Source organism: Parasteatoda tepidariorum, chromosome 1 (genome assembly GCF_982258835.1).
Source record: "Parasteatoda tepidariorum strain Cologne lab strain chromosome 1, Ptep-v5.0, whole genome shotgun sequence".
NCBI classification, from domain to species: Eukaryota; Metazoa; Arthropoda; class Arachnida; order Araneae; family Theridiidae; genus Parasteatoda; species Parasteatoda tepidariorum.
This window is the reverse complement of record NC_141755.1, coordinates 132,378,022-132,398,775: the sequence shown is the minus strand read 5'-3', so window position 1 is coordinate 132,398,775 and position 20,754 is coordinate 132,378,022. Positions and strand designations below refer to the sequence as shown.

Sequence of the window (20,754 nt, the reverse complement as noted above, 5' to 3'; positions counted from 1 at the left end):
GGTTGTGATGTAACTGCAACTGTGTTTGCATTGTATGTTTCAGTTTCGATTTCCAGTATGTTCTGTTGTTGATGTGTTTTGAATAAAGTTATTGTTATGTTATAAGTTATCAATATTAGTGCTATCATTGTCAATCATCCTAAATACATATCCCATGCCTTTTAATAAATGGTCACAACAGTATTTTTCTTTCATTGTGAACTGTATTTATCGTGATTATTTCTATGAGAATTACGCTGATAATTTCTTGTTTTTATTTCCCTATTTGCATGTCTAATACAGTATTATAACAATTAAACAGTAGTTACAGGGTTCCAAATGGTCCGTTGGTTCTAGACCGCTAAAATTGTACTCGAACTAACCTAACATAATTATTAGTTGTGCCACTGATGAGGTTTTTCTGTTTTGGATTTCGTTTTTATGTTTTAGTCTGTGTTTTCGTCACAATATAGGACATTTCATAATTTTGACAATACATTCTTTTAGTTGAAATTTTTCCTTAAAATTGATTTAAAATTTTTTTTTTATTAAAGACATGTAAATGAACTAGTGGAAATATCTATGGACTAGTAATATCGGGGATATTTCCGTGTCTTGATCTGTGGCAATTTCTGGGCAATGGCCTGCTAGAAGACAAAAAAAAAAAAAAAAAACATAGCAGAAAGGGACCAACTCGAAAAGTATGACTTGTAGTCACTCCTGAGTAAACATGTACAGGTGTTTTTTTTTATTTTTAATTGCAAGTTTAAAATCTATTTGGCACCTTGGCCATTGTTGTCGTCGCGACAGGCAACGATGTGGAAATATTCCTGTAATATCTTTGCTGTTTCCTCTGAGCAATAACTAAATTTTCTTGATTTTTACCTCTGTAAGCATTTAAACTATGTTAGCAAGCTTTTGTTTAGTATTAAGACAATCAAACTACTGAATTAGATATAAAAGTATTTTGATTACTTTTTGTGTACAGTGTAATAAAAGAATTCAATTTCAAGATAATTATTCATGTTTAGATTTATGCAGTGTTTCATTTGATGCTGCAATTCTCCTGTTAAAGTACAACTAATTGTCACAATCTAGTTGTGCCAAGGTTATATTTCCATACTTAAACCTGTTCGCCCAAACTACAATTGCCGAGACAGTAAAGGGGTTTTGAAATAAAATTAGTCATCTATTTGGTTTCCTATTGTGATAACATTTTTGTTTCTTACATGCCTTGTCCTGGAAGTCTCCAAAACCTGATGATTATTTTAGTCTTGTGTTGTGATGTTTGTTTTTATTCGGACAACAGGACTATTAAATCAAAGGTCGACTGTATAAGTAGAAACAGATGCAGGGTTGCCACAGGCTCTTAAAATGAGACTATTTGCAACTATTTTTGTGGAATTTTGTTGTAGTCATTGTGGAATTTTTTTTAATTCCAAAATGAGAACAGAAAAATCAGGAGTATTCCTTTCAGATAAATGAGAAAAGTATCTCTAGAATCTAATTTAATTCTATAAGAAAAAAGAATTTTTTTTTTTGCTTTTGTATTTTTTTTTTAGCTACTTTATTGATTCAACTCTTTTATTACTGTTTTTTAAATATGAAATCTATAAATATGAAGATACAGAGTATAACAGTTTTGGTTATACCTATCATTTCAATTAATGTTATTATAATGCTTTTTTAAATTTATTGTTGTGTTTTTGTTGGAGAAAATAGAAACTTTGTTAAATCAGGAAAAATTCTTTTAATTAGTCATGGAAAGTCATGAATTTGAAAATCTAAAATGTAGGAAATGACCTGTATTTTTTTCATCACAGTCTTTCAATATTGAGTTTTTTTTCCTACAAATTCCTCTCAGACTTTGTCATACGCACTGGTACTTTGGCCAGACATTTTAAAAAATTTAATGTTATATTTTTCAAAATTTTCCAACTAACAATTATTCTTTAAGGATATTTTGAGCTCTAGAATTTAGGCGTAACGAAATACATCTTATTTCTTGAATTTGTATTTACTGTCAAGATGCATTTGTGATTATATTGATAGTGAAATTATAGCCTTTTTCCTAGGCAGTATAGTATATAAAAATTACATATTTTAGAACTTATTAATACTAAGAATTAAAGAAGATATATTTTGTTCTAATGTTGCTAATTTATATCTTATGATTTTTTATGTGCAATGAATATACTGAATTGAAGTGGATTAAGCATTCAACCTTTTCAGAAATCATTCGAACGCAATGCATTTCGGCGTGTCGTAGTATATGAAAGCACCAATCATTTTGCATGTTTGATGCAATGCTTACGGGTCCGCATGTGCATATACTGAGCTGCATTCAGTGGGAATTATTCTTGCACTATCATGAGTAACTCCGTTGCATTTTACAACAGATCTCAATTTCTAACTTCATTTTCCTCCCTCTGAAATCCAACTGAATATTTCTCTTATTTTTTTATTGTGGCTAATGTAATCAAGAAAAATAGATCTTTGTCACAAACTAGTTATTTTGTCATGATCATGTAAAGTCTTTGAAAATTATTTTGCATTTTGTTAATGTATATAGTGCTTAAAAATATTTTTTAAGTGCTTAAAAGGTGCTTATTTTTTGTTGAAAGATTTGGCTATGCATCTTGTTTGAGCTTTATATTGTTATATACGGTCTATTATCTGATTTAAAATTAAAGCTCTTAATTTCATAGCCTTTTATAGCATCATTCCTGATTTCTTAAATTTGTATGTTTGGAGTATATTATTTTGATATTTTTCTTATTTTCAGCTCCTAAAAACACTTCCTGTGCTTCATGAGCAGTTAGATGCCTTGCTTGATTTTGATGTAAGTAGTAACTTAATTTTTATATATTTCGTTAACTTTCTTTGTTTGATAATTGTCAAGTGCAGTAATTTTTATTTTTCAAAGAGGCATGAATTTTTCCATTTCTAAGCAATGTGTATACTATTTTCATTTAACGGTTGCAATGGCAACTGTGAACCTGAATGGGGTACATTTTTTCTGGAAAATCTAAATCTGCAACAACAACAAAAATGGGTTTTTTCATTTAAAATATTGAAGTTACTATTCCCCAGTCCTAGGAGATCAAGTTGATTTTCATTGAATGCGTCTTTTATAACTATTTCTCTACTGTATTTTTAAATTTTTGATTTGATGGTATTCATACTTTTTTGACACCCTATATTTACATATAATAATCTTATATTTGTATAAAATGTTATTTACTTGTTAATAAGTGTAAGTTGACCTTTTTTTAATTCCTATTATTAATTCACACTCTCCCTATTATCTTCTTCAATCGTTAATAAAATACTTATTATTCATCCACTCAAGTTCAAATACACTTGTAGTGGATGAAACTTGACATTAATACAGTTTAATTCATTAGTTTATTAAATTCATTAAATTTAATTCATTAGTTTTAGTTTCATATGGGTGAAAAAATTTTAATTATTTAATAAAAAGTAACTAAAATAACTAAGGTAACTTTGTTGACCTTAGCAGGACTTTATTTTTAATATTACTTGTTTTTTACTTCAAAAGTGGCTACTTTTGTGTATAAACTTTTAAAAACTAGTCTGACCCTTAGCTAATACTTATTGAAAGTAAAATTTTCGTTTTAAAAGGATAAAAAATTGAAGTGTGGGACCATATATCAAGCTTGGGTAGGTACTTCAAAGATTGTGGTTATGGCAAAACAAGGGGGATACTAAGATGAAATATTTTTATTAGACATACAGTTGAACTTCTATTTAACAAACTCCCAGTTTGTGAATTTCTCTGTTTTGCTATTATTATTATTCTTTTGAGGAACCAAGAATATTTTGGAAATTTCTTTGTAAAATAACTTCCAAATTGCCAAGTGAATTTTCTGTTTAACGAACTCTTCTTTGAGATCCACTATCCCTATTTCCCAGAATATTTCAAACTTGTTAATGTGTTTTATGAGGGAAATGACCTTGAATTGATTTTTACAGTACATTGACTTTTAGAGAAGGCAGTGATATCCTTTTTTATTTGAATTTCACTCAGGAATTCATGCCAAATTTCACTTAACAAAAGCATAACATAAATTTCTAAAGCATGGGAACTCTGTTACAGATCGTACTATTCTAATCAAAGAATGAAACTAATTTACGAATTCACAAGAAAAAAAAAGTAAGTAACATTTAAAATAATAAATCAAAATAGCAAAGTGCTTACAACAGCTATAAATCTAAATTTGTTTCATTTTAGTCAGAAAAACAATTCTAGCAGAAAACAGCAAAAATTATAAAAATTTCAGATATGTGTGTTAGCAGTACAGCACTTCATTAGGGCCTGCTAACACGCAGGAGCCTTTCTGTTGCTAGTGGTGGAACCAAAAACTAATGGTGTCCCGAGGCCCATATAATGGAAAATCAAGTAAGAAAATGCAATTAGAAAAATTTAAATGTAAATGCAAAGAAAAATAAATGGCAAACAATCACAAAGCAGGGGTCTGTCCAGGCCGAATTTACTACCGTTTAGCGGTACTTTCACAAATTCAACTTTAGGAAAAACGGTAGTTTCACAAAATACTTTTTCTTAAAATTTTATTTTTGCACCCCTTAAGAAACGATAAATTCATATTTTTACCATATTTTTGTGTTGATTTTTTAATATAATTTTTAATTTTTCGCAAATTAATTCTAAAATTTCACAAAATAGGTACCTCTTAGAAAAACCTAGACAGACCCCTGAAGTAAGTCTTAATAATGACTTAAAAGTACACGAACTGAGACATAATAAAGAGACGTCCACAAATAAGAAAAATAAATGAAGATAAAGTTACAGTTAGAATAGCCAAATCAAAATAAAATATAAATTGTACAAAAGTTATGAAGTAAATAAAATAAAAATAGAATAGTAAATGAAGTTTTTTAATGTATAATTTGTGGCTGTCTTCTCCCTTTTGTTACAGGTTTAAAAATTGTTTTATCTAGTTGCTTCTGTAACAAAGCCTAAGGCTCACATTGGAATTTATTTATATTTCTATATGTATTCAGCTTTAACATTCTTATTTATTCCAAATTCACAAAAAAAATCATTTTTTTAAAAAATTACTTTTTTTAACAGTGTAACCCAGATGATTTAAGCAATGGGGTTATGAATTTCTGTTTTATGCTGCTTTACAGAGATCTGATTCAGTTGTTTGCAGCATACAATGATGGAATTATCAATTTGTTTAGTATGTATTGATTACAATTTTTTCCATTTTTAATTTAGAAATGAGAACTTTTAATTTTCATGCTAAATTTAAGAAATTTTTGAGCTCTCGAAACATTACAAACTATTAAATGTTTTTCATTTTCTTGGACCATAAGGAAAGTCTGAATAGTTTATCTTAAATCAAATGTAAGTTTTCCAAATAAAACAATTTGTTAAGAAAAGCAATTTGAATAATTCATGTGATATGGCAACTCCCAAATTTTTTAATGTATACAGATAAGAATATTTCAATTTTAATGAATCCTGCAACCTTGAGCTATATTAGTTAAGCATTTTTCCTAAAAAAATGAGCAAATAATATGTAATTTATTTATAATTTAAAATTAAATAGATTGCATTATTAAAAAAAAAATTGTGTGTAATTTTTCAAATGAGTGCATTAAGATTTGTTATAAATTATGTTACAAGTAATACTTTGTATTCTTTCCTTAGAAAAGTACTTCACCATGAATAAAAAGCATTGTAAAGAGGCCTTAGACATATACAAGAAATTTATTATAGCCATGGACAAGGTATCAGACTTTTTGAAAGTAGCTGAAGTAATAAAATTTTCGTAATAAAATATTTTACTACATTATTATTATTAAGTTGCCATCTGTAACACACAATTTGTTTTCAACTTTAAGTGTAAAATCATTCTACAGCATTACCTTGAATGCATCAACCCTGGTTCATTTCTGTCTACTAGTTGATTTGCCTTTAAAATGTACCTGCTAATATTTCGTTTGTACTGATTTGATTATTGTACTCATATGCAACAAATTTACTTTTAAATATACCTAATATTCTAAGCCCTGTCATCTTCAACTGTGTGTTGCGCACTCATACGTTCACAATTGAGGGGTTTATTGCACACTTTTTGAAAAGGGGATATTTTTACTTCAAACTTACCCTTAATATTTTTTCCAGATAAGTGTTTCATAAACTTTCTAGTTGAATAACAGTTCACAGTACATGTAAATTGTGCTGTTTTACATGAAAAATGCTTTTAAAAACTGCCCACCTGAACAGATTGAAAATGTGATTTATTATTATCGGAGCCCGCACTAAGCATTTGCAACCTCTCCAAATTCAATAAAATCGTTGATTCGACGGGAAAAAAAATCGTGTTTTGGCGAAAGTATTCACGAATAATTTTTTCTGTCAGAAAGAAAAATTAATATTCGCCTTGATCTTTAAAATTATATCCATATGAATTTTTCTTCAACAAATCATGTTTATTTTAATTGATAATAGTAATTTACCTTAATTATGTAAAATATCTAATTATAACTAAGTCCAGATAACATAAACAATAAGAAGGAGGAAAAAATTAAAATTCAGATTACGTTCATTGCTGGATCATGCAATATAGTGAGGTAAAACTTGCTCCTTTGATGGAGACTTTTAAAATTTGGCTTAGACTTTTTATATTTGGTTAATTTGCTAGCTAGTAATTTTAAGTCCTTAGCTCGGGCCCTGAATTCCTAAAAGCCCTAAAGCCCTTGAGTTGTATTTTCAATGCATATCTGTATGAAAGCCCTGCTGCAGTGCTTTCAGTGTTTTGTTCTTTATGCACTAAAATTACCTTCTCAATGTATGTACTGGTGAAAGTCCTGCTGTCTTCGTCAGCATTATTTTGAGTACTTTACTATTGCATGCTTACTTTCGCCTTTTAGATATACCTATGTGCTACTCTTGTCTTTGAACCATTATAAACTTTCAGTCATTGTATTTCTGGCTCTTTTGTGTCATGCTCATCCTATCATTCTTTCTTTGATTGGACGTAACCTTGGGATATAACAGTGCAGTTAAATTGCAATCATTCTTGATGTTACTCCCTTCATACGCTGAAGATTGTTAGTGGTTTTTTCTTTCAATTTCATTGATATCTTTAAGAAGCAAACAACTTTTGTTCAAGTATCGTAGTATGAGAGGATATTTTACACCTTAAATTGCAATGGTTTCATAAATTGCACCATTTTTATATAAATGTTTATATACTATTTTAAATATTATTCCTTGTAAAGTTTGCAAATTTTGGAAAAAGTAATGTTTTTACACATTTGTAATGTTTTAAAAGTTATGTTTTTACGCGATTCAGTAGTTTCCAGAAGTCCAGGGTCCTGAAGTTTCTAAAAATCGTCAATCACATTTATGTATAAAATTTCTTGTATATTTTATTTAGAAATATTAGAACTATAATTTATACTTGGCATCGCTTTCATTTGTAAATATTTTTTCTGTTAGAATAATAAATATGGTTAAGGATAAAAGTAAACTTATACATAATTATTCATTTAAATTATGTGTATATAATTTATTGAGAATTTCATGTTTTGAAAATATGAATGATTTAAATTTATAAAGACATAAATTTTTAGAAATGAGTCATTAATGATTTTACTCAAAAAAATTTCAGGATTTTAGAGTTGGACTCATGTTTAGAGTTGGAATATTTATAAACTTCGACAAGTTTATAAATATTTTCCCTATTAGCTTCCCCTACTAACTAACTTTGTAAATAATATATTAAGTATGTAAATAAATAAATTTGTAAACATTATACATTTAAATGTAAGGGACAAATCAATATGATCCATTTTGCCTATGGAAAGAATGAAGTTAATATCATAGGTACAAAAACTGAAATAATTGCTACTCCTAAAAACTGAGATATTTTTCCCTATAAAAGGTTATGCCAATTCAGTCCTATGCATGTTGTGATAATTTAGTAATTTTTATTGTGAATGTCCTTCTTTTAGCATCCCTGTTTCATTCTCTTTTTGCATGCTTTGTAGAAATAATCTCTTCTTCCTTCTGTAGTCGCATGAAGATGCTCATATTTTATGTGTAGATTGGAAAACTCTCCTGGTTAGTACATTTTATTTTTGAAGAGCCTTCCAAATTGTCAGAACTGAACAAAAGAACAATTGCAAGATTTTTACTATTTATTGATCTATCCATAACATCAGCAGACTCACAAAAACTTAAGAGTATTTGCCAAATGAACTTCAATTTAAATGTTAGTTCGTCATCACTGTCCATGCTTCAAAAATGCTGCTCTGAAGAAAAAAAAGGAACTCTGATTTCTATCCCTCACGGCGGTAATAATAGAAGTTGGTGACGTTCCCGGTCACAAAAATTATCTCACTTCATTTATAATATTAGTGTGTCAAAAATAAAATTCTCCCTCAGTGATCGTAAAGACACGAATCCCAGCAGAACACTGAAGTTAAGCATCACCGTCTGCGGTCAGTAAGAGGGTGGGTGACCACTTTGATCAACCTGTGTAGGGACCGAGGGTGTGCGGTATCAGTCCTTGTTAGACTGTTCTACTGTAAAGTAAACTTTGCATTTAAATAGTTAAATAAAAATAAATAAAAGGATATTAAATATTTAAAAAAAAATAGAAACAATCCTAGTATGTAAAATAGATTTTAATAATTTTCTAAGTAAAATTAAGCATTTTCTAATTTTAAAGTGAAGTAACCATTAAAATATAAATAAAATAATATATCATAAACCATTAAAATAAGTATGAAATTTTTTAAAAATAAAAGGATTTTACTTTTAAATTAACAATCCAAAATCCTGTTTCAGAAATAAACGATAAATCCAAACAAATTTTGTTCAAAGAAAAACTTAAGAATGATTTATTTAGATATCACTTATCACTATATATTCATATCACTGCACTTAAAAATTCCTCAAAATCAGAACTCTCTGTATCAGAGCAAATTAGGTTTACTATTTAATTATTTATTTCGGGTTAATCTCCGTCACTTTCAGTTTCGTTTGTCCCGGGATGATTTCCGCTTTTTTTGAAGCCATTTATCACAGTTTCTTTTTCTCTTTTAATTGCTGACAGCTTAAACGCAGTGGTATATTTTTTCCTCTTAATGGGAGGCATTTAAAATGGATAACTTAAATACAAGTTATGTTAAAACAAAACGAAAATAGTATAAACGAAACAAAAATATTAAGGAAAGAAAAATATTAATAGAACAAAACCGCTTCAGAACTGAAAAAACGTAATAATAATAAGCTGAGAAAGATAATCGAAATCAGACAGAAATATGAGCAATGAAAAAAAATAATAAACAATAAAAAGCTCTCTCCCAAGCATTTAAAACAAGTTTCTATTTTTAGCAATTCCTTCCCCTATTTTCGCTTCTCAAATCAGGTTTCTTTTTTCAACTGACTTCGCCTAGGCCGGTCTTTCTTTTATCCTTGTCTAAAATTCTCACACACTTTGCTTTTTCCCCTCTGTGGAAAGTTTGAAATTCTTTTTGAACATTCTAATTGTAAGATTATTGAAGGTCATTCCAAGCTCATCAGCATGCTTTATTTACCAAACATTCACATGTTTTTAACAACCAGTTGAAGAAAAAAGGGGAGTGGAGAGGCATTCACAACAAGTGGAAGAGACATATTTCCTGGAAACAAGGGAGCGTTTGTTTTACAGTTGATGTTATCACTGGCCCCACCCTGATTTTCTTCATTTATTCCTTTCTGATTTATGCTTCTCCACTCCACGCCCATTTCTTACACTCTACAGCTGTTCATATGGCAGAAGGGAAGGAGAGACTTTGTTCTCTTGTGGTCTTGTGGATAGCGGTCTCCAGAAAATGATTCCAAGAAAGGATTGGGGAGGGGAAAATTCCAGGTGCGCTGACCATTCCTTGGAGTGACATTAAGCATGAAAAAATAAATAAAAAGTACAGTAACAGTTGGAAAAAATGAAGATGAAATTTCCAGTGCGGTTTCTAAGAAGCAAAATTTTTTGAAGAAAAAAAAAAGTAATACTATATAGGCCGCCCCATTAGATACGCCTTCCTACTAAATTTTCAAGTTTTAAATCAATAACGCCGCGGCCTATCGCCGCAAAATTACGGTAGTTTATAAATTAAGAACTTTAAACAATAGAAAAAAATCATTTTTATTACTGCACAGATCCTAATTATGATTTTTTTCTTTTTTTGGAAAGTGATTAAAAAAATTTTTTGAGTGCTTAAAAGGTGCTTATTTTTTGTTGAAAAATCTGACTACTGGTCTTATCATTTATGTAGTTTCTCCCCCTACATCATTTTTTTTTATTATTTATGATTTTAAAAAAAATGTACTCTTTAAATTATAAATATTATATTATTAGTTCATAAGCTTTGATTATTTACACAAAGGAAAGATATTACATAGTTTAAGAAATTTCATTAACCTTTTAGGACAAATTCTGTTCAGTGTGCAGTGTCTGCTCTGAGCTCTTCTAGTTCTGCTTTAGCAAACAGTGCACATGAAATCTCTCACGAGCTGAATGGCCTGACAGTGGATGAGAGTATGAGGAGGGCTGTTGAAGAAGAAGCTGCCATCATGAATCAATTGAAGGTTGTATAATCACTTGTAAAAGTTGCATGAATCTCGCTGCATTTCATGTTTTGAGCATTCGGGAATGCCTATTAATAATCATTAAAATCGTCTCAAAGGACTGCAGACTTATTTATGCATCTTTCATGACTCTTGCTTCACTTCATTGCCAGGATTCTCACTCCACAGAGTAAACCGGGAAAATACAGGGAATTTAAAAATCACCTAAAATAACAGGAAATTTTGTTTCTTATTTTCGTCTTTTAAAAAATGGTGACCACTCTTAAGGATATTTCAACTATACTAAACTGTTTAATTTACTGCAGCATTATTGAAGTATCTTCAGCTGTTCCTTTTTGTCAATTCATACATTTCATACATTTTTGTCAATTCATACAGTTCAAATACATTTTTTTACCTATTTTAAAAATAAAATCAGTGATAATTTCTAACTTATAGCTCTATTTGAACAAAAAAAATAGTTTATTGAGTACATTTAAATGCTTAATTATTTTATATTCACTGTGTACGATCAATTCAATAAATAACATTACCTGGTAACAAGTGTGGTCCACATCACCAAATTTGTACTTTAATAGTTGTCCGATACCATGCGCCTTTTTTTCTCTTCCAATTCCTACTTATTAGTTCATACTCTCCCAATATATCTTGTTCAAATTTTCAATCGTTATAAAAAACTTTTTATTCATCCACTCAAATTCAAATACATTTTTTAAAACTTGTAGTGAAAAGACACTTGATGTGAATGCAGTTTTTTCAAATATTAATTTATTAAATAAATTTAATTAATTAATTTTAGTTTTCGTGGGAGAAAAAATTGTAATTATATAATAAAAAGTAACTAAAATAAAATTTTTCTTCTTCTGATCTAAGTAGGAATTGACTTTAAAAATTTTTTTTAGGTTACTTGTTTAAGTATGTTCCTTTTTATTTCTCTAAGTTTTCCCAGCAATTAAAACTGGTATAGTTAGTCCAATATAGCTTGCACAAGAGCACAGTAATTATGTTTCCTCTTTCTATCTTGCATATAATATGTTCAGAGAAAATACAAAGAATTTTTTTTCCTGATTTGAGAGGCAACTCTAACTGTATTTACATCATTTCAGAACACCAATTAGAATCATTAAAATTGTCTCCTTGAATAACTGATAATAAAACGCTACTGATAACTTTCTCCTAGAACGATGAATACTGGATCATTTAAGTCTTTTGCGTGAATTCCGCTGCACATTATTGTTTTTTATAGCTTTCATGGTTTCATAGTTATTTTATGACTATTTTTACAAACTTTGTATCCATTAATTATTTTTTCTAACCAGTGTTGGTGTAAATTATCAGGCATTTCTTATTACCATATTTCAGATTGGTTAAAAAAAAAAGTTATTGAAAATGGGATTCAAATGAAAAATCCAATTGACTTTGAGTAAATAATTAGAGATACTTACATTGCGTGTGCTTAGGACTTTGCTCTATGAGCCTATTTTTATGGATTTAAACAGTTATAACAATTTAGGGCCTGGTAAAAAGTATGTTCAATATTTTTAAAAAAATATGTTTGATATTTAAATTATTCTTCATGTTGTACACAATACGAAGAGCCTAATTCAGAGGGGACCTTTGGATCGACATCCTGCTAGTATGAAAGCGGAAGCAAAAGATTTTTTGAATTACATTCAATACCCGAAATTTTTCTGTCTTATAAAGAGTATGGTGATAAAAGATGCAAAACTTGTCCTAATATTGACCACAAACATACAATTCTTAATAACAAAGGCTCCAAATCGTTTTGTGAAACTAAAACTGTTATTTATATTTTAACCTATGGTTTTTATAATATTAAATATGTTGGACAAACCAGTAACTCTCTTAACATTCGAATTAATCAACACCGTTCTGATATAAACAGTAATAAAATTATCAATAACCTGGAATTGAATAATTTTAGAGAACATAATTTTAGCAGTGTCAAAATTAATGTTTTAGATATAGTAGAAGATTTAGATTTAAGACTACAAAAAGAAAATTAATATTTACTTTTATACAAAACAATTTTGCTGTATTGGCTAAACAATACTTTCCAACATACACAGATTAACTTAAATAACTCCAACTTATTCACTTTTTCATATTGAAGATAAGCTTACAAATTGAGGTAAACGGGGATCAATAAGTAATAGAAACTCTCTTAATAGTGACAAATTAAATAAAAATTTTGTTTCTAATTTGGAAAAAGATTTTAATAATCATTATAATATTAAACCAATCTAATATTTTGTTTTCTCCGTTAAGAGTAATAATGTATATAAGCTTCAATATCTTATTATTAGCTTTTCTTTTATTAATTCAAAATTCTTTGTTTCGATCTTGTAAAAGCTAAAATGAATAAAATCCCACCCCCTAAAAAAAGAAAAATTTAGATAATTTATATTTCATTTTTGACTTTCAAAGCCCTATTTTCAATAAGATCAAATTTCATAATATTTTTGAAAATCTTAAAAATTTGTATCCACTAACATAGTTTAAAGCTTTAACTGTAATAAATCTCTTGATAGAATTATAGTTAATTATAATGATATAAGCAATTATTTAGGGAAGATAAATATATTCGATTATGAAAGTCACTGTGAAAAAGAGAAATATTTTAATTTTGTTGATATATATCTTAAACATATTATTACTGGTAATTTAAATATTATAGAAAATTTCGAACTTAGGAATTTAATGATAAAAGGCACAAACTTTAGACCATTTACCATACATCAGTTAATAAAATTCCAAGATACTTTCTTAATGATCTCAATTGTTTTTGTTTAAAGATATCGAATAGATTCTCTTAATCTTTAGGTTTGTTAACAGAATGTAAATAGGGTGTTTATTATTACTTTAAAAACTTTGTTTTCAATAATGAGGATAATTTAAATAACAATTCAACAAATTTTTCTAAAATTGTTAAATCAATTAAGCAACTACAGAAAAAATTTGTAATTACCCCTATAGACAAAGCTAGCAATAATTATGTAATCTTCTGTAAAAAATTCTATGTTGAACTTTTAAATACCGAGTTAAAAAATAGTAAAAATTTTCAACTTAGTAATTTAAATAATAATATTGACATCAAAAAATTTTGGCTTTACATAAGAGGTTAAAAATTAAAATTAGCAATATACAATCTCCTTACTTAATTATCAGTCCTAAATTTCATAAAATTCCTATAAAATTTAAGACAATCGCATGTGGGTCTAACATAATTACCTAACTAAACCTGGCACAATTTTCTTTAAATACTTAAATAAAATTATTAACAATATTATTAAAGAAGGTTTTTCTTGGATTATCACTAATAATCATACGATTTTAGAATTTATTTAACAGAATAAAATTAATTCTATTGCGACTTTCATTTCCAGGATCTTTTCAATAGCATTCCCCTTTCTAAACTAAAAGATTTCCTTTTGAATTATTACTATCATTCTAAAAATATCCTTAGTTGCGTTTTTGATTATTTTTATCTTTTTAATAATTATCTTTACAATGGAAAAGATTTTTTTCTTCTAATTGATGAAATACCACTAGGATTAAATTTTTCATTTCTCTTAGCTAACTTATTTTTGCACTATTATGAAAGAAATTATACTATTAATGTTAAATTTGTTTTTAGATTTATTGATGATTTAATTATCCTTAATTTTCAAGATTGTACTATTTTATTAAATAATATTTACCGTGAGAAATTAATCTTGCTTCATAATCATGAGGATGATATTAATTTTTTAGAATTGGGTATTATAAAAGAAGAAAATATCTGTTTTGTTGATTTATACGATAAAAGAAATTATTTTAGTTTTAATATAAATAAACTAATTACTTGGAATTCTAATGTTTCTAAAAACATCTATTTAAATACCATTTTTAATCAAATGAATAGAATTAAAAGAATTTGTAGTGATGTTTATTTATCCAAAAAACAAATAGACAAATTTTTCAAAATTCGATAATAAACAATGGATACTTAAGTAATTAAATTCTATATAAAATCATTTAGTTAATTGTATATTATTGTAAATAAATTTACTAAAAAACTTCGTTGTTAAATTATATAATTTTTACCATGTGCAAATCCATTGCGGGCAAATCCGTAGCTAAAATTATTTACATAACAGGCAATTCATGTTTCTTTCTCTTTTCTATTTTATTTTATTTTTTTCTAAATAAAATTGAATTTTCTAAAACTTCTCAACTTGTCAACTTCTTTAAATTATCCAGTATAATATTACCTTGCGCACATCCATTTTCATGCCCATCCTTGGTAACAAACAAATCAAATGCACTTCAGTACTGCAGTAAGAAAGCACTATCGAACAAAAACCCTCTATTTATGCTTTTACCTCAATTTGCACTTCTGTTTTCATATTTTGTAATCTGGCAATCTTGTTACGAAAATATTTTAAATCATTCTTGAAAAATTACTGGTTTATGTAAGTTCATTCGTTACTCGCTTTATAGATTTCATTTTATGTTTTATTCTGTTTTTTTATTTTAATTTCTGTCTTTACATTATATTTTTACTTAATGTGTTCTATATTATTTGTTGTAAATTTTTGTAATTTTTTTAATTTCTTCTCACACTATTGTATTGATATATTTTGCTTGGCTATATTGATAAAATATTGGCAAGCACTCTTTTTTTTTTGAAGATGTAATCGTGTGAGCATTTAAAAAGATTATGTCTTTTATTTTTTGGTATATTATTAATTCCCCCCTTTTTTTCTGATTCTTTTCTTCCGGATATATTTGCCATCTGAAAAATATTTTTTTCTTGAAGATGTTAAAGTTTACATAATTTTTGTGTATTAAATTAATTATTAAACATTTGTAGGATACTTTCCAAGTTGAAAAATATAAAATTATAAGAATAAAGAAGAAAAGTAGTATTCACAATAATATTTATTGATAAGTTTTGACAGTATTTTAGAAAAATAGTATTTAAAGTGTTAAGTTTGAGGGAACTTAACGCATAGTGGTTCTTTAAATAAACCCTAAAATGTTTCTCTTCTGTCATGTATCTTAAGTGTTAAATACTCTGAAAGTGTACTTAAGTGTTAAATACTCTAAAAAGATTCTATAAAGATTATAAAAATCAACTAATAAAATTGTAAACTTTTTTTTAACTAAGTATAGCTGTCCTTAAATTCATGCCGTATTTGTCATCACTTATTTACGTTTTTTAAGTAACACAATTGGAATTCATGGATGGAGACTTTTCAAAAGGAAATAATCTACTTTGAATGCTCTCTTTGGTTGATGAAGCTTTTAAGAGTTTTTTTTTACTATGCCTTGTCTGTTATCATAATTATTAGTATAAAAAATATTTATTTATTCAACTGAATAATTTAGCTTAGTAATTTTAGCCTAAATTAAATAGAATTTATTGTTTTTGTTTTTTGATTTTTTTTAAGAATTAAAATACTGTTTTCTGAATTTTCATTCTTTTACAGACATGACTCTTTTGGTGAAGTTTTTTTTAAAAAAAATTTAACTTTGCTTGCATTCAATATTATTAAAATTATGCATGAAATATCTTTGTCTAGAACAGTGGTTCTCAACCGCTGTTTGCGGCACTTTTGTGTGTTGCCAAATTCTGAAAATCTGCAGCCAAATATTAGAAATGATACAATAAAAATTACAATGTTTTTTCTTATTACAAGTAAACTTTAAATAAAAGAGAAGTGTATATATATATATACCGTAATTTTGCGGAGATAGGCCGCGGCGTTATTGATTTGAAACTTGAAAATTTAGTAGGAAGGCGTATCTAACGGGGCGGCCTATATAGTATTACTTTTGTTTTCCTTCAAAAAATTTTGCTTTTTAGAAACCCCACTGGAAATTTCATCATCATTTTTTCCACCTGTTACTGTGCTTTTTATTTTTTCATGCTTAATGTTACTCCAAGGAATGGTCAGCATACCTGGAATTTTCCCCTCCCTAATCCTTTTTTTGACTCACTTCCTGGAGACCACTATCTACAAGAGAAGGAAGTCTCTCTTTCCCTTCTGCCATATGAACAGCTGTAGAGTGTAAGAAATGGGCGTGGAGTGGAGAAGCATAAATCAGAAAGGAATAAATGAAGAAAATCAGGGTGGGGCCAGTGATAACATCAACTGTAAAACAAATGCTCCCTTGTTTCCAGGAAATATGTCTCTTCCACTTGTTGTGAATGCCTCTCCACTCCCCTTTTTTCTTCAACTGGTTGTTAAAAACATGTGAATGTTTGATGAATAAAGGATGCTGATGAGCTTGGAATGACCTTGAATAATCTTACAATTAGAAAGTTCAAAAAGAATTTCAAACTTTATCTGAGGATCTGTGAAGAGGGAAAAGATTGAAGTGAGAGAATTTTAGACAGGGATAAAAGAAAGACCGTCCTAGGCGGAGTCAATTGAAAAAAGAAACTGGATTTGAGAAGGGAAAATAGGGGGAGGAATTGTTAAAAATAGAAACTTGTTTTAAATGCTTGGGAGAGCGCTTTTTATTGTTTTTTTTTCATTGCTCATATTTCTGTGTGATTTTGATCATCTTCCTCAGCTTATTATGAATTTTTTTTAAACGTTTTATCTTCAATTCTGATGCGTTTTTGTTTTATTAATATTTTTCTTTAATTAATATTTTTCTTTCGTTTATGCTATTTTCGTTTTTTTTAAACATAACTTTATTTAAGTTATCCATTTTAAATGCCTCCCATTAAGAGGAAGAATTATAACGCTGCGTTTAAGCTGTCAGCAATTAAAAGAGAAAAAAAACTGATAAATGGCTTCAAAAAAGCAGAAATCCCGGGACAAAACAAAACCGAAAGTTAGTCTGAAAGTGTGAGTGACGGAGATTAATCCGAAATAAACAATTAACTAGTAAACTTAATTTGCTCTGATACAGAGAGCTCTGATTTTGAGGGATTTTTACGTGCAGTGATATGAATATATAGTGATAAGTGATATCTAAATAAATCATTCTTAAGTTTTTCTTTGAACAAATTTTGTTTGGATTTATCGTTTATTTCTAAAACAGGATTTTGGATTGTTGATTCGTTTTATTTTTAAACAATTTCATACTTATTTTAATGGTTTTTGATATATTAATTATTTTATTTATATTTTAATGGTTACTTCTCTTTAAAATTAGAAAATGCTTAATTTTACCTAGAAAGTTATTGAAATCTATTTTATATACTAGGATTGTCTTTATTTTTTTGTATGTTCAATATCCTTTTATTGATTTTTATTTAACTATTAAAATTATATACACATGTGTCAAGTCTTTAATCAATACCTGCGTTAAGTTCAAAATTCGTTAATTGTAAAAAAATTCGTTGCGGCGTGTCCGGTGAAAAAGTTTTTTCTTTCGGTCGATTTTTGAGGGTGCGGTGTATATACCAGGGCAGCTTTTCTCCTCGAAATTACAGTCCTTTTTATAATTTTTCCACGCTTTAACCGTGTGAACATCTTTGTCGGCAATTGTCTTGTCTCTGACAATCTTAAAATAAATTTAAATTAGAAGGAAGTGTTTAAACTGTCTATGGCTCACAATTTTAAAAAATGTTGAAAAAAGTAGGAAATTTAATGACCATTTAAATTATAAATTAACAAAGGAAAGCAAGCTAAATATTAACTTTCAAACAGAAATAAAAGCTAATCATTAAAGTAAGCTATGCAATTAATAGTTATAAAAACAGATTAACAAAGGATAACTAACAGAAAAATAAGCTAACAATTAATAATTAGCAAAAAAACTAATTAATAAGAAATCGCAAAAAAATAACAATTTAAAAAACAGAACAGTTAATAACTATAGAAAACAAGCTAACAATTAAAATCTAGCAAAAAAAATAAATAACTGTTACTAACTAATGAAAAATTAGTCGGAAGAAATAATTAATCCCTTAATAAACATGCTTTTGTAGTACATATTATTTTATTTCGCATTCAAAATTATTATCACAAACTATTTAACACAGTGTATTATAGGTACTTTTAAACTAATTTTTTTCATTGTGTGCCGTCAAATTTTGAAATTGTTAAAAGTGTACCGCCACAAAAAAAAGGTTGAGAATCACTGATCTAGAATATGCAAAAATAATAGGTATTATGGCAACAGACATGTCAATCTTTAGGGTATTTAACCAAAAATGTATTAACTAATAATGCTAAAAAAATATGAAAAACATTTATCTAAGAAAGAAGTTTATTTGCTTTTGTATTTATAAAAAGTATACTCTCTCATGTAATGAAAAGGTGTTTCTCTTTCCAGTTTTCAAGTGACACCAAATTTTAAAAATGATCCTGTTTTGATTGAATGACAGGAGTTTTTTTTTTTTTTAAAAATTCTAGCAATTGTTTTTTCAGTTTTTTGTATGCCTCTTTTTATGCTAGGAAGGAAAAACTATTAGAATTAAAGCACTGGAATATTGTATATAATTTGCAAATATGTGTGAACTCTGTGAACTTGTTTGCTTTAGTTTAAGTCTTAAATCGAGAAATGCATTTTTAAATTTTAATTATAAAATATATTTTTTATAAAAGTGTGTTCTATATGCTTATAAATTTTTCTTTTGTATCGTTTTCCAGCTTATGTTGAACATTGTCTTTACAAACTATTTTAGAATTTAGCAGCCGTGCCCTTCACGATTGGAAAACTTATGTGGGAAAAGAGGAGCTTAGCTTCACATAAGTATCGCTTAGAAACTGTCGAAGACCATCTTCCTAGTCAAAATTTAGAACTGGTTTGTTTTAAAGTTTCTACATTTTTTCTGCTTAAATCATTATTTTAAGCTTAATGTTTCTCCATTTTTTAATAATTCTAATTTTAGGGTTTAAATGCTCTTGGAATTATGAAGAATATTAATTTATTTGTATCAATATATATATATATATATATATATATATACTTCTACAATCTCAATAATCAGATAAAGCTTCTTCACTATTTCACTGCACACATTCATTTGTTTATTCATCTTAATCTATAGATTAATTTAACATTTTCTTAAGAGTTATTAAAAAGCTATAGCCATCATTATAACTCAATTTTACAAACATTTTTCTTATTGTTGTATTTTACTCATTCTTAATACTTTTCTCAATGGTTATATGGTGTTAGTTTTTTCTTTTGTTAAAACACTTGGTAATTTATTACTGCAGGATCTGCTTATAAAGTTCTAATATTTAACAAGTTTCTGGATTTAATGTATAATTATCTTAAAATGTAGCATTTAAAGGTCAGCTACTTATCTGGGAATTATAAAAATCTGGCTGACGTCTAAAATTATGATAGTTAAAAAGGAACAGGAAGAGGCTGGGAATGGTTAACATGCTTGATATTTTTTTTAACATTCTTAGCACAGTATACAAATAAGTTTTGTAAAGTACAGATCATAAATAAAAACAAAAAATTAGAAATTGAGAACAAAATAAAGCTGTTGGAAGTTGCTGGTAAAAATTTATTTTATGTCATTTGTTTATATTTTGGTGGCATAAAATTTTTTGTTATATATTTTGTTATCAAGATTATGTTTGTTTATTTCAAAGTCTCATTACCATTTAATTGAATTAACTATAATGTGATTAGATTTTATATTCTATGTTTATTATATTTCTTATTTTTTACGGATATTTATTGAGCGCTCAAGTAATAATAAGCATTTGAGTATTATAAATATTTGCCACATAGCCAATTCTGTATGTACTCATGGAATAGGTGTTATGAATACAACAGTAAGCGATTTAAATATTTTTTTGATATGATATATTTTTTTTTAATTAAAGTTGCATGGTGTTATTGTTTAATTTTAGGTAAATTTTGTTTACGAATTTCTGTGGAAAAAGTTTAAAATATTTTCCCAATTTCTTTATTTCTTATCAAACCAAGATTAATAAAGGGGAATTTTTTTACTATTTTGCAATTACTATAAGAATGATCTAAAAAAATTGTACACAGGTAATAAATTAAATAATTAATTTTTTTTATTTCAGTATTAGTGTGTAGTTTAATTAATGATATAATTTTTGTTTACATTTATTCTCCTTTGACAAGATTTAAGATATTTCAAAGAAAACAAGAGTCAAAGTGGTCAAGAAGTAACAGTTAGTGAA

At 27.5% G+C, this 20,754-nt stretch overlaps 1 protein-coding gene across 2 annotated transcripts in view; it reads left to right on the top strand.

Moving 5' to 3' along the window:
* Window positions 1-20,754, top strand: part of LOC147816985 (phosphatidylinositol-binding clathrin assembly protein LAP-like) — a 35,068-nt gene continuing 14,314 nt past the window's right edge. The window contains exons 1-5 of one of the 2 annotated variants that reach the window (XM_087153312.1): window positions 1-55; window positions 2,765-2,821; window positions 5,096-5,207; window positions 5,681-5,787; window positions 19,231-19,385. In XM_087153312.1, the coding sequence (XP_087009438.1) occupies window positions 35-55; window positions 2,765-2,821; window positions 5,096-5,207; window positions 5,681-5,787; window positions 19,231-19,272 (339 nt within the window). In that variant the 5' untranslated portion in view covers window positions 1-34 and the 3' untranslated portion in view covers window positions 19,273-19,385. Of the gene's footprint in view, window positions 56-2,764; window positions 2,822-5,095; window positions 5,208-5,680; window positions 5,788-9,791; window positions 10,613-19,230; window positions 19,386-20,754 lie in introns of those variants that run through there. The other variant, XM_087153315.1, reaches the window with a different exon arrangement.